Consider the following 27799-nt stretch of genomic DNA (forward strand, 5'->3'; position numbering starts at 1 on the left):
AGGGTGTGAGAGAAGAGGATGGGAGGAGCCTTACCTGCAGAAGACCAGGCACAACTGTGCCCTAAGTGAGTTCCCCCATGTCACAGTGAGTGTCTTTGGCAGAACCAGTGTTAGTCCCAGATGCCTGTTCCCTGCTCTAACCACTAGTCTGCACTGCATTTACATGTATTTTTCTAATAAGATGGACTCTTAAGCAGTTATTTTAAAGTGAGCTTTTAAAAGTTCAGTTCACCTTTGAATAAATTAATTTAATTGCACGAATGAAAGGACACATACCCTTTTAAAGTCTGACTCTTCCCGCTGGCATTTCCTTCTCTGTGACACAGAAGGAAAAGTGTAGTGAATAAATTGCAAACTATTTTCAGAAGAGAGAGTTCTATTTTTCCAGCTCAGTAAACCAAAAAAAACCATACATTTAACAAGTCTTATCCTGGAGACTTTAGTTATTAAAAAGTCCCACTGAAGTTGGGAATGAGGTCTGCAGCAACAGACATATATATGAAACTGTTTGTTCATAAATTTATTTTCTATGTGAAAAGAAATGATTTTCTACTTTTCACACTTTCCTAATAGTAGTGATATGATGCAAGATCTAATTTTCACTTACAGGGAAACTGAATCTTCAGGACATTGTCCTGGGACTTGAATGTATTTCAGTATCCCTCTCTGCATACACGTGTTAAGCCTTGTTATGTGCACATGGCTTTATTTGAGAAGTATATCTCTTTTCAAAAAATGACAGCATGATTTTGTATGCAAGTGACCTGGTTTGGTCCACAGTGTTTAGAATTATACAGAGCATTTGAAAAGGCTTTGTGAAGTAAACAGAGCAGGATCAGGGCATTTTGCAAGTACTCCTCTCAGAGGTACTAGAGGAATTTGGCATTCAATTTAGTATGTATAACAAGATAAAACAAGAAAAGAAAAAAACAAACAGGAACTAAGATCTTACTGCCCTCCTGATATAAATTAGCTTCAAACTGAATTCACTAGTTCAGAGAAGTGCCCATTTTTAACAGAGTATATAGCCTGGCTCCAAGAATACCTCAGATTTTGGTAATAAGTTTCAATCACATAGCTGGCACTTCTTCTTGCTCCAAATTTGGGTGCTGATACTAACGGAGACAGGGGAATTCCCTGTGCAGTTTAGGGTGGTTTAGTCATCCAGATTTATTACAAGTTATGATTTTAGACTGGAGCAAATTATACATCCCAGAAAAATAAACAAAGCAGAAATTCTGAACGTCGGCGATGGGTTCTGCCATCGCAATAGGCCCCATATGTCTGATAAAACATGTTACTCCTCACATCTCCTTGATCTGTTTTCAGAGCTTGCTTTCATAGGCATTTTCTTTGTGGTTAGGAGCAGAAGCAAAGAAAGTAATCCTACTGCAATTATGGTTTCAGCAGGGTGACGTCAACTTCTAAGCCCCAATGTCTAGTGGGCAGTGAGGCTCTCTGCTGTATGATTTTTGTCCTGTTGTGCAACTAGTGTTGCATCTCAGATTCCTTTCTAAATCCTGAAAAAGATATGCAGTCCCTCTAGCATTCTGTTAAGCAGAACTGTGTATAAGTTAAAAACTGTTAGAAATTTTAACGATAAAAGAACTTAATATAAGCAAAGTGGTTTGATTTCTAAAGGTCTTTCAGCAGAGGAAGTCTGAAGTTTTTTGGGAAATCATGATCTCAGTCAAGCACTTTTTCCTTTTCCACTTGTTTTCTCTCATTTCTCTTCACCCTCCGTGCTGTGGTCTGCTATCCTCTTTCATATTATCCATCTAATTTAGCTTGTAAGCTCCTTGGCACAGAGAAGTTACCTATTTACTGGCCTCTAAAACATTGTGCATATCAGTTTTGTTACAGAAAAAAGTAATAATCAAACTTTGTTCTTCCTATACAATTACATCAATAAGAAAATATTTTCTGCTCTATTAAATATTGGACTAAACCAAAACACCTAATTCAGTACCCCCCCTTCCCTCAGGTGTTTGTAACCTGAACACAAATTATGCAAACAGCTCCTGTTTTATACTGGGCCAAACCAAGTATGAGTGCTCACAAAATCTATGACTGAATTTTGCAGATTGAACCCATTTCTATTAATGTTTTTTAAATGGTCCAGATACTTGTTGCTACTGAAGAAAATGTTGTACTCTGCTGCTTTAAACAGCAAACAAAGAGAACTTCCATTCCTACTAGTGTTTGCAGACATATTTTCAAAATATGAGCAACCAGAATGATGCACTGATGAAGAGCTTTTTACTTTTTTTTAATTTCGTTTTTGGTTGCTGTAGGACTTTTAGAAAACCTGAGGAAATTCTCATTTTATTAATTTCCTCAAATGAATAAACCTCAGTGAAATTTCAGTGCAACAGATTCTCCTCACCCTCAAGCTTTTTAAAAAAGCAGTTTCCTTCTATTTAGAATTTAACAATTGTAAAAAAAAAGGCTCTGGTAGAACTTATCATGGAAGTACATGGAAAAACTCCAACCAGACTTCATTACAGGTGACCGAAAATAGCAGCTCTTGTAATTCAGGTACACCCTTTCTTTGTACCAACAGCCTACTATAGAACTGTCCTGGGTTTGGTGGTTGTGTTTAAACTGCTGAGCCAATCATTTCACATTCAGGAGTGGACTATGTTTGATAGTTTTACAATATACTGTATATACTTTAAACTGTATACAATATACTGTATATAACATTAAACACTCCACTTCATCATCTGCTCATGTAACCCTGCTGACAATAACGTTAAAATCGTTACAAGAATCTCAAAAAATTACATTTCCTAAGTTTCCTTTTATGTTGTTTGTTAGAGCATTGCTACCTTTAAATGTGAGCAGGCAACACACACCTTAGATGTCCATGTCCCTTAATGGCAACTTTTACCAGCAGAACTATTTGCTATAGCTTTTATCCACAGAAAAACTATTTAGTGCCACACTTACTGTTGGGGCTACAGGAGGCAGGTCCACCAGTTTGTAGGCATTAGCTTCTGTATCATTCCAGACACCCTTGAGGGACTCCACAGTACTGGTGCAGTTGGGGTTCTGAGGGGGGCAAAAGATGCCCCTTCGAATGGATTGAATATTCATCGGATGAAATAAAAGCAATTTCCAAAAGTGACAGATGTCACAAAAAAGCTCTGCTCTGAATTTTAAACATTTAACCCCAGTTTCCCTTAGTACTGAGCAGGATGTCAGCTTTTCTACTCTGGAACTATGTGAAATGCAGGATTTCTCAGTAGAGCCTCAGATTGCTTCTTTTCCCTCTCCAGCTTAGCAAAAAGCAGCACCAGCAGCTTCCATTTAAATATAAAAGCCTGCAGGGTCTGCACATGCCCAGTTAGGCCCTTGCCCCATTCAAATTAAGGCTTCTGTTTCATTACATTATAAAATTGGTGTCCACTTAAAAACAATGTTATCTTCTTGTTTCTGACAGATTTAAATCTGCATTATAATAGCAACACATTATCCTAATATGACTAGAAAAAGAGAAGGAGGGGGAAGGTTGATTTTATTAGCTGACTTGAATAATAGTCGTCTTACATTTCTTCACTGTGCTGGTGAATTAATTTTCATCCTCTGCAATTAAGGAACATGCAAACATACAATTATGCCAGAAATGTAAGGAATCAAATTAACTCAGATGCAAAACTATTTGTGTATAGCTATAGGTTACGATTAGCGGTCAGTCTGCGTTTAAAAACAAACAGGAAAAATACATGCTAAAACTAATTAAAGTCACACTAAGCTCAACTTCCTTTTCTACCTCTCAGTTTTAAAATCATTTACGGAGAAAGTGAAAAATAACCACACATTTCAGAAATTGTGTGTTATCCTGTGAAGTTTTTGGCAGAAAGAACATGCAGGGCGTAATTCTCATTTATACTAAGGCCCCCTTACAGCACTGTGGCAGTGTCAAAAGTGTGTAATTGGACTGTATCCCCACTATAAGGCCCCTTTTACACTACCAGAATGATGGAAAGGGGCCTTAGTGTAAATGAGAATCAGGCCCATGTAGTGGAGGTTTTTCTTAGTTCATACTGGCTAGGTGAATCTCAGTGTCATAGTTCTTAGGCCTTTCAGCCACTCAGTGCTGCTGAGTGACCCTAATGGGGGCTGTTAGCTTCAGTGCAATTAGTAATGAAAGTCGATGGCATGGGATGTTTCTGAAAGCCTTCATCAAAAGATATTTTTAAGGTAACATTGAATATTGCATTCCCAGGGGCCCACTCTGAGATTCCAGTTCTCACACAGCTTTTCTTGAGTTACTACCAACAGTACCTAATCTGAATCGGGGCACAAAGGTGCATGTTTCAGCAATTGCTCTCTCTGCAATGTTACTCCATGCAACCCACTTCTCTATCCCCAATGCATGCACTCACATCACCAGTCCTGCACACTCAGCTTTTTCCGATGACCATATAAGGAAGATGCTATTCAGCATCAGTGACACTCTGTACCTCGGAGGAACACCCTACACCCCCATGTTCATCTTTATAAAATGATTGTGTGGTAGTCATGCAAAGTTTGTCATGTTGGGTGTCTCCAGAAGGCTCATGATGCACTGAGCATGGTTGTTATAGTGATATTATAGTAACTGTTACAGTAATGTTATAGGTTATAATTTCATGTATGTAGTTATGAGGCTGAAAATATATCCTCATGGTTTAAAATAAGCACAGGCAAAAACTCTCCAAGAGCAGAGAGGCCGTTCACACCTCATCAGGGCAGGTATGGGACAAACCCACCCCAGCCTCACAGGAACAAAAGACGCTGGCCTAGGCAGCAACAAAAGAATCCGTTAGGCTCTCGAGGGAGTCCCCCCTCTTCCTTTGGTCAGTTGGGAACTGAGATGAGGTAATCCTCACCTGACTCTGAAGGGGGGAGGGCAAAGCCAAGAGGGAAGAAAGGACATGATAAAAGGGAGAGACATTTACCATGCCCTCTCTTTCCCACCTATACGTACAGACACCACACCAAGCGACTGAAGCGCTGATCAAAGGGGAGAGCCTGGCTGAAGAGCAAACAGCCAGCCTGTGGTGAGACGCAACTAAGTTTGTAAGGGCACTGAAAGTGTTAAGATCACCTTAGAATGCATTTTGCTTTTATTTCATTTGACCAAATCTGACTTGTTATGTTTTGACTTATAATCACTTAAAATCTATCTTTATAGTTAATAAATCTGTTTGTTTACTCTAGCTGATGCAGTGCGTTTGGTTTGAAGCATGACAGAGTCTTCCCTTGGGATAACAAGCCTGGTAGTCAATTTCTTTGTTAAACTGACAAACTCATATAAGCTTGCAGCATCCAGCAGGCATAACTGGACACTGCAAGATGGAGTTTCCTAGGGTTCTGTCCAGGACCGGAGATATTGTCCAGTGTCATTCGGTTGCAAGCAGCTTACATGCCAGAGGCTGTGCGTGAACAGCCCAGGAGTGGGAGTTCTCACAGCAGAGCAGGATAAAGCTGGCTCCCAGAGTCAAGGATTGGAGTGACCTAGCAGATCACTGGTCCAGATAACACCAGAGGGGAACGTCACAGCATCCCAACCTGAAGGAGAGCTCTCTTAGGCTGAGAGTCACCAAGTCCCCCAAGGGAATTACAACATGTATCTCCAGCACATTTTGTCCTTTGTTGAGTGAAAAGAGACTCTTATAGGGAGAAAACAAATGTTGGTGCAGGTGGTGGGGTGACATGAAAGGAAAACAGAAGTATGGAAGTATAACATTGTATAAGGGGACATGCTGGATACATTGTATATGAGAGGGCATGCCAAAACATGTTACAAAGTATCTGAGGGAGCACCCGTAGGGACAGTTAGCTTTTGAATGGAGAAGCAATTAAGATAGAGCCAGCATGTCTAAGAAGCAGGCATCAGAATGGAAGGTGTGAAGGGCAATTAGTTAAGTTAACTAGAAGCTGTTAAAGGAGATTGTTAAGGGTGGCAGGTAATTGAAGATACGTGACTAGTCTCAGGGATCTCGAAGGGTGGTGACTAAAATCTTTTTCTTCTTTTGTCTGTAACTTCTCTGTAACTTGTTCTCCAAAAAACTGTATAAATTAAAAGACACAAGCCCCACTCGGGGGGGCTCACTTCTAAATGTATTAGCAGAGCAGCTTTGCTAATAAAACAGAGTGGTCTGATAAATTGTGAGTCTGAGTCAAACTTTGACAATTTGGAGGTCCCAGCGAGATGGCAAGTGGCTTCACTGAGGCTGTGTGATCCCTGACTGCCTTGCAGGACGATCGTGGCAGCCGCCGCCTGGACGCTTAGTCCAAGCGATCCTCCACAAGACAGAAAGGTACACAGCAGCAGCGCAGTCTACACCATTGAACTTGTTGGTTCCCACTCTGTTCGGGTAGGGGTCTTTGGATCCAGCTTCTGGAATCAGATGTCTCAGGTAATTATTATTTTTGTGCTTTAACCGGTTTGAGGACTGTCTTGTCTTTGTGTCTATCCGTCTTCCCCGTGGTGTGTGTGTGAATCTGGGAGCCATCTCTGTCCGGAGACTGGCTGACCAAGGGGTCCCCATCCCCACGGTCTGAATAAGTGGAATCTGCACAGCTGCAGCCGCACCACGCCTTGGGTATAACCCCTGGTGTGAAAGCAAGGGCAGTTGAGGCAGTAGCCTGTGGGCTCCTTTCTGTGTGTTGCACCGGGTACCGCTCTGCTGAGCCCGAATTTCCTTCTTGTGTGAGTGCTGTGTGAAGTCCTCCTGGATGGGTAATCAGAAGTCTAAGGTAGAACAGTTCCCTAAGGGAACTCCAGCTTATTTTATGTATCTTAGGAGGGGTCTGGACTCTTGTAGGTTTCTTGAAAAATGGTCCAAATTAGCTCTAGAGAACCCCAAATTACAGTGGCCACTGTTAGGTTCTTGGGACAAGGATCGAGTGGACGCTTTAAAAAGCAAACTTGTCCTCCCAAAAACCAAATTGGAGAGAGGAGAAGTAGACTGCTTCATGCAGTGGTGGAAAGAGGCAAATCGTAGATGGACTGAGTCAAAACTCACCTCTCTTAAAAATTCTATCAAAAAACTAACAGTTCAATTGGATGCAGTCTCTCCCACCACTAATCCGAGCGCTCCCCTTTGCCCAGTCCTGTGCAATGATCCGGATCAAACCCGACCCCCACCATACTCCTGCACAAATAAGAAAGCAGAAAAGGAAAAATCTTCAGTGACTACAGATAATGAAAGTGAAGAAGATACCCTCATTGGCCTCGCAGCTCTGCAAAATATTATGAAGAAGAAATCCAAAGCAGACTGCAAAGATTTGCTTGACATCTCTTCTTGGAAAAGAGAACCTGATGGGAGGTTAATGAGAGACTCTGATCAAACTGTTGTGGCACCCTTACGAGTCCTTAAAATGGGAGAAAGTGAGTCCATATGGGATTATAAGCCCTGGACTCGTACGGAACTTTTATCTATAGTTAAAAGTTTTCCCAAACCACAGGAAAACTCTTGTCAAATTTGCTGAGGAGTTTCTGTTAATCTGTGAAACCTATGAACCCTCTGAGACAGATCTCCTCCAACTGTGTAAATTGTTAGCTCCTGTCAGTTATTATGAAAAATGGTTGGCTGCAGCAGATTGGCCAGCTGAGGCACGCCACTCAACCATAAAAAGTACTGGCCCAGATTCGGCATACAGAGACCGGTGTATGGCTCTTTGGAAGCGCCTGCATCAAGCCATTCCCAAAGTGTGGTCTCCTAAAACAATCTGGACAGCAATACGTTGCTGTAAGCAAGGGCAAGGAGAAAGCCCAGGCGACTATAGGTCCCGGCTAACTGATATTTTCCTACAACATTCAGGAATACAAGAGCCCGATGTAAATGGGCAGGGGGCCTTGGCACATGCATTTATTGATGGTCTTCTCCCTGCCACAGGCAGCATGTTAAAACGAATAAGTGTGGGATGGGAGACTGAAACCATGGACAAATTGCTGGCAGTAGCAGAGCATTGCCACCGCACTTTAAAAGGAAAGGAGTCCTTCCAAAAGTTAATGGCTCTGCAGATACAGCATTATTTAGGACTAAGCAGACCACACTGGGTACAGGGACGAGGTTGCGGAAGGGGGCGGGGGGCTGGATTAACTGGGGTTTGTAACTACTGTAAACAGCCTGGACACTGGAAAAAAGAGTGTCCAAGACGACCTAATAATTGTAGGGGAAATCAAGTGAACCCCCCGCTGGTTCCTCCAGCTGATCCCCAACCCTATTTTTCACCCCAACAATGACGGGATGCTGGGGAACCTCACAAAGTTTTAGCTCCCTTATTACCTCTGTCCCCTACAGGAGAATGTGTCCTGACTGTAAATGATCTCTGTCTCCCTTTCCTTGTTGATACTGGAGCTTCTCTTTCTACAATCCGCACCACTGACTTGCCTGAGGTTCCCCGATCTGGAAAATCTGTGTCTGCTGTTGGCATTACAGGGATCCCTACCTCTTTTCCCCTCTCAAAACCTTTGTCTGTTCAGGTCTGTCCCCTCTCTGAGGAGCATGCATTCCTCCTCTCTGATTCCACCCCTGCAAACCTTCTGGGACGGGACTTGCTATGCAAACTTGGCTGTTCTATTTACTGCTCCCCAGATGGTGTCTATCTGCAAATCCCTCAGTCTTCCTTGTGTGATTCTGTAGCCTCCCTGCTGTCTGAAACTTCCCTCTCCACTCTGGTCCCTTGCTGTCCCGTAACTCCGTCCCTAGAGCACCTAATCTCTCAGGTTCCTTCCTCCCTATGGCCATCTCACCCATCTGAAGTGGGCCAATTAAATACTGACCCAGTTCGGATTATTGTAGACAATTCCAAACCTCTGCCTCACCTGTCTCAGTATCCTTTGAATCCTGAGGCAGAGGCTGGGATTGCTTCAGTTATATCTGCATTAAAAGAACAAGGAATTATTGTCCCTTGTTCCAGCCCCTGTAACACCCCTATCCTCCAAGTTCAAAAGGCTGATGGCAAATCGTGGCAATTTGTTCAAGACCTTCGAGCTATTAACCGTATTGTCATACCTTCTTTTCCAGTGGTTCCTAACCTTGCTACAATATTAGCGTCTATTCCTCCAAATGCAACCCACTTTACTGTTGTAGATTTATGCTCCGCTTTCTTCTCTGTCCCAGTTCACTCTGAATCCCAGTATCTCTTTGCCTTCTCCTACAAGGGTCAGCAATATACATGGACTACCTTTCCCCAGGGGTATACAGAGAGTCCATCCTATTTTTCTCAAGCCCTAGCCAGGGGTCTCGCTGATCTGGTTTTCCCATCAGGATCCACACTGATCCAATATGTGGACGACTTACTCCTGTGCTCCCCCTCTCTGTCTGCCTCAGAAACTGATTCACTAACACTTCTCACAGCTTTAGCAAACAAGGGTCATAAGGCTTCTCGCACAAAATTGCAGCTCTGCCAAACCTCTGTCACATACCTAGGCTTTCTTCTCTCCCAGGGCTCCCGTACACTCTATCCGGCCCGGGTACAAGCCATCCTTAGCTTTCCCCAGCCTTGCTCTCCAAGCCAGGTCAGAAAATTCTTAGGCATGACAGGGTTCTGTAGGCAATGGATTCCCCAATATGCTTCTCTGGCTAAACCACTCCAAGAACTCACTCGATCCTCTGTACCTAACCCCATGCCATGGCCACTTGAAGCAAATGCTGCTTTCATCTCCCTTAAGCAGAATTTAGCCTCTGCCCCTGCCTTAGGGTTACCTAACTATGACAAACTTTTTACCCTTTTCTGTCACGAACAATCTGCTTGTGCCCTCGGGGTTCTTACTCAGGAGCACGGTGACAGAAATCGCCCGGTGGCTTATTTTTCTGCAACCTTGGATCCTGTAGCCCAGGGTTTACCCCCTACGCGCTGTAGCTGCTGCAGCGCGCCTGGTCGAGATGTCTGAGTCCCTTGTCCTCCGCTCTCCTCTCACTCTCATGGTTCCCCATTCTGTGGAAACTTTCCTTCTGCAACGCAACACTGCTCACCTCTCCTCTGCTCGCCTCACTAGGTATGAACTTGTGCTGCTTTCAGCCTCACATATCACTATTAAGCGCTGCTCCCGGTTAAACCCTGCTACCCTCCTTCCTTTACCTAGTGATGGTGAACCCCATGACTGCCTTGCAACTGTCTCCGCTATCACTGTCCTGCGCCCCGACCTTTCAGATGTACCTCTCCCTAACTCTGACCTGGTATTATTCACTGATGGGTCCTGTTATAGAAATGACCAAGGCCACCTTCTTGCAGGGTACGCTGTGGTCTCTCTCTCTGAGACCATAGAAGCTGTGCCCTTACCCTCTGTGACCTCTGCCCAGGTGGCTGAACTGATTGCCCTAACCCGTGCCTGCTTTCTAGCCGAGGGGCTCTCTGCCACTATTTTTACTGATTCTCGGTATGCCTTTGGGGTTGTGCATGACTTTAGCACCCTCTGGCAAGCTCGAGGTTTTCTTACCTCCACTGGTACCCCTATCAAGAATGGCCCCTACATTGCCGCCCTCCTGTATGCAGTTTTACTACCGTCTGCCTTGGCAATTGTTAAGTGTACTGGCCACTCAGTGGCAGACACCGAGGTGGCAAAAGGTAATGCACTTGCTGATGCTGCTGCAAAACATGCCGCCACTATAAAACCTTCACCAGAAGCGTTTCTTGGTCCCCTCTCTGTCTCTGTAACGCCATCATCCCTGTCTCATCTAGCTCAGCTCCAGGATTCTGCCCCAGAAACAGAGAAAGACTCCTGGAGTGCTTTGGGTTGCTCTTTGCATTCTGATTCCCTTTGGCGATCGCCCACCAGTACCTTTGTAGCCCCCCTCTCACTCTACCCATCTCTAGCCGCCCTGCTACTTGGTGTTTTGCATGTCGGCAAGGAGGGGATGGTCTCTGCTATGAGTAAGGCGGGGTGGTGGGCTCCCCATTTCAGCTCCTTTGCAACCCGCCACTGTGCCGCTTGTGTTACTTGTCAAAGCCTCAATGTAGGCAAATCTGTAAAAGTAACACAAGGGTTCCGGGATCTGCCTCAAGCACCTTTCCTACACTGGCAACTTGATTTTGTACAAATGCCAAAGTGTCAGAAATATGAATTCATTTTAGTTACAATATGTCTGTTTTCGGGTTGGATTGAAGCCTTTCCCTGTCGCAAAGCTGATTCATTGTCCGTTGCAAAATGTCTGTTAAACCACATTATCCCTACCAAGGGAATTCCTGCCACTTTGTCTAGTGACCGGGGAACACATTTTACTGGAAAAATTGTTCAACATCTAAACCAGGTATTACATGTCACCCACCTGTTGCACTGCCCTTACCATCCACAGAGTGCAGGGGCAGTTGAAAGGCGAAATGGTGTGCTTAAAAATAAGCTGGCAAAAATCTGTAGTTCCACAGGGTTAAACTGGCCAGCTGCTTTACCACTGGCCCTTATGGAAATTCGGTCATCCCCATCCCAGAGACACAAATTGAGTCCATTTGAAATCATCATGGGACGCCCTATGCGAACAATGGCTACTATTACCCCAGCCCCAGACCTAAACCTAACTCACAGCACGCTCCTCCAGTACTGCAAAGGGTTAATGCAAGCTGTGAGCTCCTTCCATTCGCAGGTGCGAGCAGCTTGGCCGACGGAACCCACCTCTGCTGCCTGTCACACTCTTGAGCCTGGTGATTGGGTCTACCTGCGGCACCACCTTCAGAAGCACGCCTTGGAACCCCGGTGGAAGGGTCCATACCAAGTACTGCTCACCACCCAGACAGCAGTGAAATTATCTGGCATCGCTGCATGGATCCACGCCTCCCAGTGTAAGCCAGCGCCACCTCAAGGGGACCAAGCACCTCTGCAAGACCACGCAGAACCAGCTTCAACCCCAGAAGACAAAGAGGAACAGCCTGCAATACCTTACAATCTGCGCTCTCGTAAGGGTTGCCAGAAGCAGAGGGTAAGCAGACAGCAGGACCCAACAAACAAGAAGCAGTAGTGAGCCTAACGCCTGCTGCCTGGTGGACGTAAAACCGTGACTGCGGTTCCCTCGAAAGGGGTTGTTGGAACCAGAAAGGGTCCTGCTTCCAACATGTGTCCTTTGAGAAGCTTAATCCTCAGCTACTGTGTCCTGTGGGTCTGGGGAATCCAGAGTGACAGTGACAATTCTTTCATCCAACAACAGGTGCAGATAGCCCAGATCCTGAATATTTCTAATTGCTGGGTCTGCAGCCACATCCCAGCTCACTCACAAGCTAGTATCCCCACCATGGCAATCCCTTTGAATTCCTCAGAGCTTGCTGGAGAACCCTAGCCACTTAAAAGGACATGGAAGGAAAATGACACTTGGGGGCTGGGAAAAACATATGTTCCTAAACTTATAAGTGTGGTGAAAGGAAATGGCCACTGGCTCTGTGTGTGTAATGGGACAGGGCTGAATCTAGGGAGGAGCAGCTGTCTCCAATACATCGTGTCCCATGGTGTATGGGACTATTCAAACAAGGTTGGAGAATGGCGAACTGGGTATGGAAAGATAAACTTCCTCTCAACCTGGGATCAAACCAAAGATTCAATCTCTTGCTCCCCCTACAGCCTCCCTGAGAAAAACAGCACCATCTACAAATGTCATGTGAACGCTACCTCTTCTCGCAGTGAAAATCATCCTGTGCCCTTTGGGGGATACTATTCCTCCTTCGTAAATTCTTACATGTCAAAGGGTTGCAGTCAACCCTTCCCAGCTTTAATGGGACATCATTGGGTTTGTGGGGAAAATGCTTACACTGTGTTACCAGCAAATTGGTCAGGTATCTGTTATCCTGCTCAGCTTTTCCCACAATTCCGGGTGCTTCAATCCCTCCCACGAAATCGCCTCCATAATTTCAGGCGAAAAAGGAGGGACTTGCCAGATGCTAAATGGTATGTGGATAACATAAGCCCCCTAACTTGGGAAGAAGCTGTTGGCATTTCTTTAGTCCCAGTGGGAGGGGGGTAATCCACCATGCAAAAAGGCTTTTAAGGTTACAAGTGGTGGTTGAGATCATGGCCAATGAAACAGGAGAGAGCTTAAAAGCTCTAGCCAAAGAAGCAGGAGCGGTCCGACAAGTGGCCCTCCAAAACCGTCGGGCATTAGATATAATACTGACAGCCAAAGGAGGGACCTGTGCTCTAATTGGAACAGAATGCTGTGTATACATACCTGATAATACTAATGAGGTAATAAATCATGCTAGCCATCTGGAGCAAATTGCATACCTTCCCCACGAAGAACCAAGTTCCTTGTGGAAATGGATAAGTAACTTATTCAATTTCTCTAGTCTGGGAAACTGGTTGTTTCAAGGAATCCTGACTATCCTATTTGGAATTCTAATAATCTTTGTGTGTTTTCAATTGATTTCTTGTTGTATCCAAAACTGCACAAGACACACCATCCATCAGGTTACCCCTAACCAGAGTGCTAATCTAATGTTGTTAAATGTCACCAGTGAAAGTAATGAAAAAGAACGATTGATGTATGGAATCCAGTAAGTCATTGGTCATGGGCGTAGCCTTGACCAAAAGGGGGGATTGTGGAAGTATAACATTGTATAAGGGGACATGCTGGATACATTGTATATGAGAGGGCATGCCAAAACATGTTACAAAGTATCTGAGGGAGCACACGTAGGGACAGTTAGCTTTTGAATGGAGAAGCAATTAAGATAGAGCCAGCACGTCTAAGAAGCAGGCATCAGAATGGAAAGTGTGAAGGGCAATTAGTTAAGTTAACTGGAAGCTGTTAAAGGAGATTGTTAAGGGTGGCAGGTAATTGAAGATATGTGACTGGTCTCAGAGATCTCGAAGGGTGGTGACTAAAATCTTTTTCTTCTTTTGTCTGTAACTTCTCTGTAACTTGTTCTCCAAAAAACTGTATAATTTAAAAGACACAAGCCCCACTCGGGGGGGGGGGCTCACTTCTAAATGTATTAGCAGAGCAGCTTTGCTAATAAAACAGAGTGGTCTGATAAATTGTGAGTCTGAGTCAAACTTTGACAGAAGGTTAGAGGAAAATGAGCTAAAGATTTTCATCATACAGGACCTAGACATCCAGTGAGTGCTGACTCCAATGGCAGTCCATCTAGCTGTTTGTTTGGGGTGGAAAATGCTAAAAGCAAGAGGAAAGACCCACAGGCACCTGCTTTCCACTCTGTGCTGCTCTCCCAGTTGTCTCCCTGAAAACCATCACATTTTCTTGTGAATAACTCAATAATTCAGCTGCTTCCATCCTGCAGAAAGCCTGTGAATCTTGGATCCTGAATGGTGCCTGATTTTTACACCATGTGGTTTTATGTACTACTGTTCTGTATATTACAGTGTAGAAATCAGTACATCTAAGTGATTGGGGATAGGAATTGTATGACATTCATCTTTCTGTACAGGATCAAATTGATAAGACCTATAAACCAAATCTTCAAACACATTCACAAATCCTAAATCACCAGAGATGTTTTTGACTCCATTTTCTAATGTTCTTTGCCCAAATCCTGTCAGTTCCCTCATTTGTTTTAGATTTGAGTGATGCCAGATCTCATGTTAATCTGCTTACATATAACAAATAACAACTTGTCTGTTATTCTTTCCTTCCCCCACTACACAAATTAAATTTTTTATTTAATTTCATCATAACTCCACCCCCTGCAACCAAAGCACGAAATGTTTTATTTCAGCTTTGCTCCAATTGGCCTTTTATGTGAAGGAAGCATCCACATCTGTGGTCTCTACGAGAGACCCCACAAGCTGTCTGAGGATTACATTAACTCTAGCATTTGATCATGCTGCTGCCAAAGGTAAATCAGTAGTGTTAGAAATCATGCGTCTATTTGCTTCATTAGAAGTAGTGGTGTTGTACAGTGGAGTCACATCTTACGCTGGGGTTAGGTTCTAAAGTCAGCGCGTAAGGCGAAAATCGCGTACAGTCAAAATTACCCTTGAAAATCCCTTAAATCGCCCATAAAGTACAGTATACTGTACATGGTTTTGTGTATACAACCTTGTACAGTAATATGTATAAATGTATAATGTATACAGTAATGCACAGTATATAATAAAGAGTACATATGCAAAATATAATTTTACAGTACTGTATTTTTAATTACAGGCGGTAACTACAGGGGGGTAATTACAGAGGCGTCAGGGCTTGATGTCAATCCAGGAGATGGAGCTGACGGAGTGTGAGTTGTAGACAAAGTGGTTGGCTCTGGTTCAGCTTGAGAAGTTGATTGCATAGGCTCATCTGCTGCTGGTTGTTTTTCCTTGAAAAACATGATGATCGGCAACTGTCGCTGTTGTCTCTTGAGCTGCTCAAACATTTCTTGATATGGTCTCAAATCATCCGTAATACTACGTGTGATTTTGAGGCTTCATTCCATGGAGGGATCGTATTCATAAATTAAATTATTCAAATATTTCGCTGCTTGGAACACTTCATCAAATTTATGAAGATTCCAACTTGCTGGCTCTTCCTGTTCATCGTCATTATCTTCGTCTTCTGTCTACGATTTTATCAGTTCCTCTAACTCTTCCTTAGTCAATGTTTCTCTATGGCTCTCAATTAATTCTTCAATTTCTTCCTCAAGGATGTTGACGAAGCCATCACCACCCACTTGCCTGGCCACCTGAGCAATGCATTTCACTTCTTTGTCAATGGTCGGGAAACCCTTAAAATCATTCACACATTCTTTCCATAGGTTTGCCAACATGCATTGACTGTTTCAGGCTTGATTGCATCCATTGCCTGTTTAATATAAGTGATGCAATCTGCAGTGTTGAAGGACTTCCAACACTCCATCACATTAAGATTGGGATCAGCATCCACAGAATCATAGAATCCAGAGTAGGAAGAGACCTCTGGAGGCCATCTAGTCCAACCCCCTGCCCAGAGCAGAACCAATCCCAACTAAATCATCCCAGCCAGGGCTTTGTCAAGCCTGACCTTAAAAACTTCTAAGGAAGGGGATTCCACCACCTCCCTAGGTAACGCATTCCAGTGTTTCACCACCCTCCTAGTGAAAAAGTTTTTCCTAATATCCAACCTAAACCTCCCCCACTGCAACTTGAGACCATTACTCCTTGTCCTGTCATCTGCTGTCACTGAGAATAGTCTAGATCCATCCTCTTTGGATCCACCTTTCAGATAGTTAAAAGCAGCTGTCAAATCCCCCCTCGTTCTTCTCTTCCGTAGACTAAACAATCCCAGTTCCCTCAGCCTCTCCTCATAACTCATGTGTTCCAGTCCCATAATCATTTTTGTTGCCCTTCGCTGGACTCTCCAATTTCTCCACATCCTTCTTGTAGCGTGGGGCCCAAAACTGGACACAGTACTCCAGATGAGGCCTCACCAATGTCGAATAGAGGGGAACGATCACGTCCCTCGATCTGCTGGCAATGCCCCTACTTATACATCCCAAAATGCCATTGGCCTTCTTGGCAACAAGGGCACACTGTTGACTCATATCCAGCTTCTCATCCACTGTCATCCCTAGATCCTTCTCTGCAGAACTGCTGCCTAGCCATTCGGTCCCTAGTCTGTAGCGGTGCATTGGATTCTTCCGTCCTAAGTGCAGGACTCTGCACTTGTCCTTGTTGAACCTCATCAGATTTCTTTTGGCCCAATCCTCCAATTTGTCTAGGTCCCTCTGTATCCTATCCCTACCTTCCAGCGTATCTACCACTCCTCCCAGTTTAGTGTCATCCACAAACTTGCTGAGGGTGCAGTCCACGCCATCCTCCAGATCATTAATGAAGATATTGAACAAAACCAGCCCCAGGACCGACCCTTGGGGCACTCCACTAGATACCGGCTACCAACTAGACATGGAGCCATTGATCACTACCTGTTGAGCCTGACAATCTAGCCAACTTTCTACCCACCTTGTAGTGCATCCATCCAGCCCATACTTCTTTAACTTGCTGACAAGAATACTGTGGGAGACCGTGTCAAAAGCTTTGCTAAAGTCGAGGAATAACACGTCCACTGCTTTCCCTTCATCCACAGAACCAATTATCTCATCATAGAAGGCAATTAGATTAGTCAGGCATGACTTTCCCTTGGTGAATCCATGCTGACTGTTCCTGATCACTTTCCTTTCGTCTAAGTGCTTCAGAATTGATTGCTTGAGGACATGCTCCATGATTTTTCCGGGGACTGAGGTGAGGCTGACCGGCCTGTAGTTCCCAGGATCATCCTTCTTCCCTTTTTTAAAGATGGGCACTACATTAGCCTTTTTCCAATCTTCCGGGACTTCCCCCAATCGCCATGAGTTTTCAAAGATAATGGCCAATGGCACTGCAATCACATCTGCCAATTCCTTTAGCACTCTCGGATGCAGCGCATCCAGACCCATGGACTTGTGCACGTCCAGTTTTTCTAAATAGTCCTGAACCACTTCTTCCTTCACAAAGGGCTGGACACCTCCTCCCCATGTTGTGCTGCCCAGTGCAGTAGTCTGGGAGCTGACCTTGTTCGTGAAGACAGAGGCAAAAAAAGCATTGAGTATGTTAGCTTTTTCCACATCCTCTGTCACTAGGTTGCCTCCCTCATTTAGTAAGGGGCCCACACTTTCCTTGGCTTTCTTCTTATTGCCAACATACCTGAAGAAACCCTTCTTGTTACTCTTAACATCCCTCGCTAGCTGCAACTCCAGGTGTGATTTAGCCTTCCTGATTCCATTCCTACATGCCCAAACAATATTTATATACTCATCCCTGGTCATTTGTCCAATCTTCCACTTCTTGTAAGCCTCTTTTTTGTGTTTAAGATCATCTATAGCGCTACGTATCCATGAGAACGTAAGCCTCGTGTACATGGCCTTAAAACAGCGAATCACGCCTTGGTCAAGAGGTTGGAGAATGGAGGTGGTATTGGGGGGGAGAAAGACGACTTCAGTGTCGTTATGCACAAACTGGAATGCCGCAGGGTGGCCAGGAGCATTGTCTACAATCAGCAACACTTTAAAGTCAAGTCCTTTCTCTTCGAGGTACCGCTTGATCTCCGGAATGAAACACTTGTGGAACCAATCCAGAAATAATGCTGCCGTCACCCAAGCCTTTTTATTTGATTGCCAAAACACAGGCAGATTTTTGTTCTTGCCTTTTAGGGCAGGGGGATTTGCAGCCCTATAGAGCAAGCCCGGCTTTATTAAATGCCCAGCCGCATTGCCACAAAACAACACAGTCACATGGTCTTCAGCTGCTTTGAAGCCAGGGGATTGTCTTTCTGATCTCAAAGTGTAAGTGCGGTTGGGCATTTTTTTCCAGAAGAGCCCAGTTTCATCAGCATTAAAAACTTGTTCCAGAAGATAGCCCTTTTCTTCTATGATTTTCTTTAATTGTTCAGGGTAGGCTTTTGCTGCCTCTTCATTGCAGATGCAGCTTCACCAGTAGTCTGCACGTTTTTGAGGTTGAAGCAATTCCTAAAACTCTTAAGCCAACCTTGGCTGGCTTTGAATTCCTTCTTATCAGAAGGCTGTCCCTCTTGAACAGCGCATAGAGGCTAAGAGCCTTTTCTCGCAACATCTTGCCATCAATAGGCACACGTTTACGGTTCATGTCTTCCAGCCACAAGTTTAATGCCTTTTCAGTCTTCACTAAAGTCTTATCACGCACCTGGCTCGTCACCTTAGCAGTTATTGGAGCACTTCATGCCACGGCTTGACGAATTTCTCTCTCTCGAATCTTGATGACACGGATGCTAGATTCATTGCGGCCATATTTATGCGCCACGTTGGAGACCGACATACCGTCTCTCAGTAAGTCCAACGCAGCCAGTTTTTCCTCCAGCGCTGGAACAGATCGCTGTTTCTTTGGTTGAGCACCAGATGAAGTAGTTGGTTTGCATTTAGGGGCCATGTTGTACGAAAAATACATACAGTATCTTTAAACACTAGAATTACACGCAGCACGGTGAGATGCTCACACGATGAGAGGCACGCGGGAACTGAGACCGACTGAGGGAACAGCAGATTCATGTCTCCCATCTCATGCTCACTCTGGGGCATACGCTTATTGAGTGGAATGGTGGATGGAATCGCCCGCACTATTTACAGGTATCTTGTTATTTTTCTTTTTTTTTTTCCGAGCGCGTATAGTTGAATTCGCGTAAGTTAAATGCGTGTATGATGTGACTCACCTGTACCGTGCTTTTCCAGACTGGAGAATTTGTCTAATTCAGAAGCTTGATGAAATTATTACAACACGCACACTTTAAAAGAGAAAAAAAGTCACACACACAGACATTATTGAAGAGTGGCCTATAATTTTTGGTCCCGAACTTTAGACTTCTAGCACCTGGTTTTCAGAGGTGCTACGCACCCACGTCTTCAGTTGAAGTCAATGGGTGCCTCAATATCTCTGTGTAAAGTTGGGTACCCAAAAACTGAGGCACGTAGTTACAAGCCACTTAAAAAACTGTCCTTAAGAACTCATTCTGGTTTACAGCCAGTGGTGCAAATGCAGCGCTCCTACAATGTACAGTTGTAAATGAACTAACAAACATTCTCAGACGCAGAAGCCAGCTATTACAGCAACTTTTCTGTGACTAATGAGAATTCCCCAAAAGACTGCAAACTCTCATTTTGTTTGAGCTTCACAGATTTGTATTATTCTATTTTACAATGCACAGAAGATTTCACATTTAGCATTTAAACTATACATGCAGTTTGAAATTTCACACAATCTTTCCCTTAAAGGTCCAGAGACGAAAGGTGGGAAAAGTCTCTTGGGTCTATCATACAGAGCACATGGTATGTCCACAAGCACGCTCAAAGCTCGATCTTAAACACCAGCACTGCTAAGAAATAGTTGTTGGAAGGGAGAATATTATGCACTAAAGACATGCAAATCCAAACATAATCCCATGCCATCCTAAACTGGAGATTGAGTAAATTCTTGCAATCTAACACATTACCACAGGGAGTCACAGTAAGAAGATCCTCTAATGTCAGTCAGATGGGATGCTTTTCTTACTTTATTGGCCTCTAAAACAGATTATTCATTGAATTCTCGTAGTTGTTTAGGATAAGAGAACATGAAAGTATGGATATATTCAAGCCTAAGGGCATGGCTACACTTGCAGATGTAGAGCGCTTTGAGTTAAACCCTCCTTCGGAGAGCACAGTAGGGAAAGCACTGCCGTGTGTTCACATTGTCAGCTGCAAGCGCACTGGCGTGGCCACATTTGCGGCACTTCCAGCAGCATTGGGAGCAGTGCATTATGGGCAACTATCCCACAGAGCACCTTTTCCCATTCTGCCGCTGTGGCTTGTGGGAAGGGAGCAGGGGATGCGGGGCATTCTGGGTCCTGTCCCAACGCCCTGTGATGCATCGGTTCACATCCCAGCAATCCCCGTGCTTCCGTCCACATTTGGCGCCATCTTTCAATGTTTTTTGTACTGAGCACTCTGTCTTCCCTTTCGGTCTGCGGGAATGGAGCCTGAACTGCTGAGGAGTATGCTGACGAGTCTCGCCAGCACGTCATGTTTGGCAGTCGAGTTATTCCTTATGATCCAAAGTGACAGTGAGGGCTCTGACGGTGATATCAACTCGAGTAACGCATATGACGCAAGTTTGCTTCTGGCATTCACAGACATGCTCACCACCACGGAATGCCGCTTTTGGGCTCGGGAAAGAAGCACTGAGTGGTGGGATCACATCGTCATGAAAGTCTGGGATGACGAGCAGTGGCTGCAGAACTTTCAGATGAGAAAAGCCACTTTCATGGGACTGTGTGAGGAGCTTGCCCCCACCCTGTGGCGCAAGGACACGAGATTGAGAGCTGCCCTGACAGTGGAGAAGCGGCTGGCTATTGCAATCTGGAAGCTGGCAACTCCAGACAGCTACTGATTGGTCGCTAACCAGTTTGGAGTGGGAAAGTCGACCGTTGGAATCGTGATGCAAGTTTGCAGGGCCATTAATCGCATCCTGCTCAGAAGAACCGTGACTCTGGGTAACGTGCATGACATTGTGGCTGGCTTTACACAAATGGGTTTCCCTAACTGCGGAGGGGCGATAGATGGGACACATATTCCAATTCTGGCACCAGCCCACCGAGCCTCCAAGTACATTAATTGGAAGGGGTATTTCTTTATGGTTCTCCAGGTGCTTGTGGATCACTGTGGGCGTTTCATTGACATTAACACAGGCTGGCCTGGAAAGATGCATGACGCATGCATCTTTTGGAACACTGGCCTGTTCAGGAAGCTGCAAGCCGGGACTTTTTTCCCAGACCAGAAGATCACCATAGGGGAAGTCGAAATGCCCATTGTGATCCTTGGAGACCCCGCTTACCCTTAAATGCCGGGGCTCATGAAACACAGGGAGCCTTGACAGCAGCAAGGAGTGGTTCAACAACAGGCTGAGCTGGTGCAGAATGACTGTGGAGTGTGCTTTTGGCTGTTTAAAGGACCACTGGTGCTCTCTGTATGGGAAGCTGGACCTGGCCAATGACAGCATCCCCGCGGTTATATCTGCATGCTGTACCCTCCATAACATTTGTGAAGGGAAGGGTGAAAGATTCACTCAGGCATGGAACTCGGCAGTTCAACACCTGGAGGCTGAATTTGAACAACCAGAGTGCAGGGCTATAAGAGGGGCCCAGCACAGGGCTGTAGGGATTAGGGATGCTTTGAGGAGCAATCTGAGGCTGAAAGCCACCGGTAACGTCTGGTGCCCTGCACGGGAGTGAAGTGCAGTGGTTCCAATGTTAGTAGGAATCTGTGTTTGCTACGCTGACTTGCAGTTCCTGTTTCTTCTCTGGGCTAAGGTATCTTCTACTTTATGCAATAATAAAGAATGTTTTCAGAGCCAAAAAATCCATTTATTGAAAAGAAAATGCATTTACTGAAAAAGAAACACAACTGCTTGGGAAACAAAAAGGGCAAGAGGGTGGGGTGGGGTGGGGAACGGTACAATCACAGGTTTGCGTATGTCCTGTTATCATACTCAGCCTTGCTGTTTGGAAGTACTGTGCAATGAGTGCAGCACTTCAGGATGGCTATACTGCATGGTGATGGGGGTTGAGTGCAGTGGGTAAGGGTCGTAGTTTTCAGGGATGAGTGGTGAAGCTACAGGTGTTGGAGGCAGCTGGTGGTATTAAGAACCCGGATACTGGGGAAAGTGGGTTGGAGGTGACATGGGGGCACAAGGGAAAGAGTTTTGGGACAAGGGCTGCAGGGCAGGGGACGGACGCGGTAGTGCTCTGCCTGCATGGCTATGAGCGCCTGGATAGAGTCCACTTGGCACTCCGTTATGCTTATCAGCCGATCCGTGCTTTGCTGCCCGAGCACCGTGCTTTTGTGCCAGCGCTCCTCATTCTGCTGGCGGATCCTCCTTTCACTGTCCTGCCACTCCTGCGCTTTTTGATTTTCATTACTTGAAGACTGCATTACTTCATGCAACATGTCTTCCTTGCTTCTGTGTGGCCTCTTTCTGATTCTTTGGAGTCTTTCGGCCGGTGATAACATGTACGGCTGAGATCACAAGGTTGCATCTGTAAAGGCAAAATGCAACACTTAACAGAGGCAGCATTGTTCACACCAGACAGAGCAATGATTCCCCAGTACTTAAGGGCAAGCACAGTCTACCCAATAGCATAATTTTCCCGTCCCAAAGCGAGCGCACATAACACCCGGGAGCCCCAAAATGGTGAGTAAGAACAGGGTCAAGGGGGACTGATTGTTTCATGGCTGTACTGTCATCTGGGTTTCTGTGCCTTGGGGAGAGCCAACAGCTGCAGGGGGCCCCTATACTAAACACTGTCCCCACATTTTCCACAGGAGTTCGTCCTGGAAGATATCTCCCTACTGAGGATGACCTGGGAAGCAAGGGAGGGTCTTCTACTGCAATGTGGCTTCTGCTCTGGCCCATATGCAGCTTGCCTGTGTGCAGCAATGGTCCCCTTGCGCCTCACAGCACAGTGGCCTGGACAAGTTAGCCTTCCTGGGACAAAGACCATAGTGGCTCTCCAGAGAAACCTGTGCAAACGCATTGCCCAAGTTCTGGATGAGACCTTTGAAAAGATCACTGAGTCCGATTACCGCAATGTGAGAGAGCACATCAACACCCTATTCCGCATCTAGGCATGCATGCAGCCCTAACCCTCCTCCCCCCAAGAGCCCGCACCGAATAACTTCCTTCCTAAAATAAAAGCCACTCACCAGGAACCTCCTCTGGTGTTTGTCCTTCCCCAAGCACCGGCCGCAGTGACTGGCTACCTTCCTCCTGGCTAGAGAACAGCTCCTGGCTGCATGCATCTAGGGATTCCGGGGTGTCTTCCTCTGCCTCAGCACCCTCGCTCCCACTTTGCTCCTCCTCCTCCTCCTCCTGCCTTGTTGCACTGGGCTCTGAAGTATCCATGGTGGTACTTGGAGTGGAGGTGGGGTCGCCCCCAAGTATCACGTCCAGCTCTTTGTAGAAATGGCAGGTCGCAGGGGCAGCACCGAAGCGGCTGTTTGCCTTGCGGGCTTTGCAATAGGCAGACTGCTGCTCCTTCAGTTTAATCCTGCACTGCAGTGTGTCCCGGTCATGGCCCCTTTCCATCGTGTCCCTTGATATCTGCCCAAAGGTATTGTAATTCCTATGGCTGGAGCACAGCTGGGACTGGACAGCTTCCTCCCCCTAAACACTGATGAGGTCCAGCACCTTGCCATTGCTCCATACTGGGGATCGCCTGGCGCTTGGAGGCATGGTCACCTGGAAAGATTCGCTGAGAGCACTCCACGCTTGGCTGAGCAAACGGGAAGGGGATTTTCAAAATTCCCAGAGAATTTAAAGGGCGGGTCTGACAGTTGGTCACCTGAGGGCAGGGCAGTAGTGTTCAAAGTGATGACCAGAGTGGCTAGAACAGGCATTGTGGGACACTTCTGGAGGCTGATCAGAGCGCACTAACAGACCAGGGCGTCCACACTGGCACTGCGGCACTCCAGTAGGGGTGCACCAAATGTTATTCAACTCGCCGAGGTGGAGTACCAGGAGTGCTCTAGTCACGGAGTCAGAGCGCTCCACGTGTCTGGCCAGTGTGGACGCGTCATGAGTTAGAGCACCCGGGGCCCCTTTAATGCGCTCCAACTTGCAAGTGTAGCAAGCCCTTGGTCTGTTCTTGTCTCCTTGTTTGGGAGCTGACTGGTAGTAGATTCATAGATTCCAAGGCCAGAAAGGATCACTGCAAAAATCTAGTCTGATCTATTGTATAGACATAAGTCATAGAACTTCCCTGAATTAATTCCTGTTTGAACTAGAGCAGCTCTTCTAGAAAGACATCCAAACTTGATTTAAAAATGGCCAGTAAAGGAGAATCCACTACAACCTTTGGAAAGTTGGTCCAGTAGTTATCTATCATTGCTGTTAAAAATTTGCACCTTATTTCCAGCATGGCTTCAACTTTCAGCCATTGGATCTTGTTTTACCATTGCCTACTAGATTAGCCCCTTTTCAAATTTTTGATCCATGTGCAGGTACTTTTTAACTGTGATCAAGTCATTCCGTAACCATCTCTTTGTTAAACCAAATAGATTGAGCTTCTTAAATTTATCACTATCTTTTCCCCCAATTCCAGGTAAATATCTTCAAAGAGAGTTAGAATTTCAGGGCTGGCTCCTGCAGGACCTAACAATAATAATCAAGGCAATTGGCGATCTCTTCTAGAGGCAAACACTGAATTTGTTGACATTGCTACCATTTTATCTCTATTAAATGCTCAAGCTTGTCTCCTCAATCCCTGTATTTATTTGTGTAACAAAAAGAAAAGGAGTACTTGTGGCACCTTAGAGACTAACCAATTTATTTGAGTATAAGCTTTCGAAAAAGTACTCCTTTTCTTTTTTGCGAATACAGACTAACACGGCTGTTACTCTGAGATTTGTGTAACAGTAATTTATAGGCAGGGCTTGGGAAGACAAACTTGAGCATTTCGTGGAGATACAATGGGTGTAAACAGGGCATGCTGAGTCAGGAGTTAACTCAGTATACTGTCACTCTAATACTCACCCATGTATATTCATTGGGACCTACCTGGAAGACAGGTGATAAAAGGGTGTCAATTATCTGAGTAGAGTTACAGTGAAGGAGTTAATGGAGGTGGAGGCAACCCCCAGCAGCTGGGATTATATAAACAGACAAGGAGGCAGTTCTGGGAGAGAGCAGGGAGTAGACAGGAAGGTTGAGGTAGGCAGGATTGGTTGCTACTAGTACAGTCCCATTGCCCAGCCGTAAATGGGGAATGGAATATAGAATTTAAATAATACTACAGGCTGTGGCCTGCTGACAGAATATAATAAAAGCACAGCAGTGATGAAAGAAGCCGAGAGAGAGATAGCGTTTGTGTGTGTGTGAGTGTGAGAGAGAGAGAGAGAGAGAGAGAGAGATTAAGTCCTGAAAGGACTCTCAAGAGGACTACCTTGTGATGAGGAGGTTGATGGCAGAGATGTTTGAGGGTATCTAATTGCTCTCCCATTAATAATCCCTTATAAATAGAAATTACAGGATGAAAAATTAAGACAAGTTTTTCTAATTTCCAGCACCTATAAAGTATGAGCTAAAAAAAAAGAAAATAAATATTTTACAGAAGAAAAAAATGCTAGACACAGGAAAAACATCTAGAAATAATTTATTGAACAAAGATGGTTTGGCTTTTTATCTAAGCCTATTCCTCTAGAAAGGATCATCACATTCACAGTTTTATGGATCCTGAAGGACATCTTCCCTCTGGGTTTGTTCTTTAATCATTATGCTTACTTCTTTCTTGGCCCAGGAAGCTTTAGGGAGGAAATTTATCAGTTTATTCCTCCAAATTTTATAGCCCAGGCCTGAACTTACTTACACTGCACTGCTCACTGATAATGAACTTGTGCTACTGGCCGTTTAGCAACATGGGGCTGAGAGGCTCAGAAAACAATGCACTCTTGAGAGACATCCATTCTCATGTGAAACTGAAAAATGTCACGAACTAGCATGCTGCAAGAAGAGAGAGAACCAAGTCAGAAGGCAGAGATATAGTTCCCAAGGGCAAAACTGAAAGTTTACTTTTACTGGGGGTGGCATCAGGATAGGCTAAAAAAACAAAATGAAAACATTAGAACAGCTGAAAACTGAGCTTTCGGGTGTAAAGCCTACATCCCTGTGTTCTGAGGACAGTGGTTGGAAAATACACTTTTTTGGCGGGGGGGATATTTAAACCAAAAAACCTCAGGTTTTCCATGCATGCCATGTAGTTGTAACCATGTCAGTTCCAGAATATTAGAGATACAAGGTGAGTGAGGTAATATCTTTCATTGAATCAACTTATGTTAGTGAGAGAGACAAACTTTCGAGCCACACAGAGTTCTTCTTCAGGTCTGGAAAAGTACTCCCAGCAGCATACAGCAAAATGCAAGGTGGAACAAGTTGTTTAGCATAAGCAGTTAACACATATTATAAGGGACCATTCAAGGTAGAGTGGTCCATTAACACCTCTGCAGTCATAGGACAAAGAGGAGGAGGTTAGCGGGTTACAGATGGTTGTAATAAACCATAAATCCAGTGTCTGTTTAGGTTTCAGAGTAACAGCCGTGTTAGTCTGTATTCGCAAAAAGAAAAGGAGTACTTGTGGCACCTTAGAGACTAACCAATTTATTTACTAAAATTGGTTAGTCTCTAAGGTGCCACAAGTACTCCTTTTCTTTTAGGTTTCAGAGGAACAGCCGTGTTAGTCTGTATTCGCAAAAAGAAAAGGAGTACTTGTGGCACCTTAGAGACTAACCAATTTATTTGAGCATGAGCTTTCGTGAGCTACAGCTCACTTCATCAGATGTTTACCGTGGAAACTGCAGCAGACTTTATATACATACAGAGAATATGAAACAATACCTCCTCCCACCCCACTGTCCTGCTGGTAATAGCTTATCTAAAGTGATCAACAGGTGGGCCATTTCCAGCACAAATCCAGGTTTTCTCACCCTCCACCCCCCACACAAATTCACTCTCCTGCTGGTGCTAGCCCATCCAAAGTGACAACTCTTTGCATAATCAAGTCGGGCTATTTCCTGCATAGATCAAGGTTTTCTCACATCCCCCCACCCCCATACACACACAAACTCACTCTCCTGCTGGTAATAGCTCATCTAAACTGACCACTCTCCAAGTTTAAATCCAAGTTAAACCAGAACATCTGGGGGGGGGGGGGGTAGGAAAAAACAAGAAGAAACAGGCTACCTTGCATAATGACTTAGCCACTCCCAGTCTCTATTTCAGCCTAAATTAATAGTATCCAATTTGCAAATGAACTCCAATTCAGCAGTTTCTCGCTGGAGTCTGGATTTGAAGTTTTTTTGTTTTAAGATAGCGACCTTCATGTCTGTGATTGCGTGACCAGAGAGATTGAAGTGTTCTCCAACTGGTTTATGAATGTTATAATTCTTGACATCTGATTTGTGTCCATTTATTCTTTTACGTAGAGACTGTCCAGTTTGACCAATGTACATGGCAGAGGGGCATTGCTGGCACATGATGGCATATATCACATTGGTGGATGTGCAGGTGAACGAGCCTCTGATAGTGTGGCTGATGTTATTAGGCCCTGTGATGGTGTCCCCTGAATAGATATGTGGGCACAATTGGCAACGGGCTTTGTTGCAAGGATAAGTTCCTGGGTTAGTGGTTCTGTTGTGTGGTATGTGGTTGTTGGTGAGTATTTGCTTCAGGTTGCGGGGCTGTCTGTAGGCAAGGACTGGCCTGTCTCCCAAGACTTGTGAGAGTGTTGGGTCATCCTTTAGGATAGGTTGTAGATCCTTAATAATGCATTGGAGGGGTTTTAGTTGGGGGCTGAAGGTGACCGCTAGT

General features: G+C 45.0%; 1 protein-coding gene and 1 long non-coding RNA gene across 2 annotated transcripts in view; one reads left to right on the top strand and one right to left on the bottom strand.

Annotated features, from left to right (window-relative positions):
* The window catches only part of OPN4 (opsin 4), a 41844-nt gene extending 38745 nt beyond the window's left edge, over positions 1-3099 (bottom strand). The window contains exon 1 of the mRNA XM_048858872.2: positions 2953-3099. Coding sequence (XP_048714829.1) covers positions 2953-3099 — 147 coding nt within the window. The remainder of the gene's footprint in view (positions 1-2952) is intronic.
* LOC142072780 (uncharacterized) overlaps positions 1-27799 on the top strand; it is an 86389-nt gene that overhangs the window by 42940 nt on the left and 15650 nt on the right. The window lies entirely within an intron of this gene.

Source organism: Caretta caretta, chromosome 7 (assembly GCF_965140235.1).
Source record: "Caretta caretta isolate rCarCar2 chromosome 7, rCarCar1.hap1, whole genome shotgun sequence".
NCBI classification, from domain to species: domain Eukaryota; kingdom Metazoa; phylum Chordata; order Testudines; family Cheloniidae; genus Caretta; species Caretta caretta.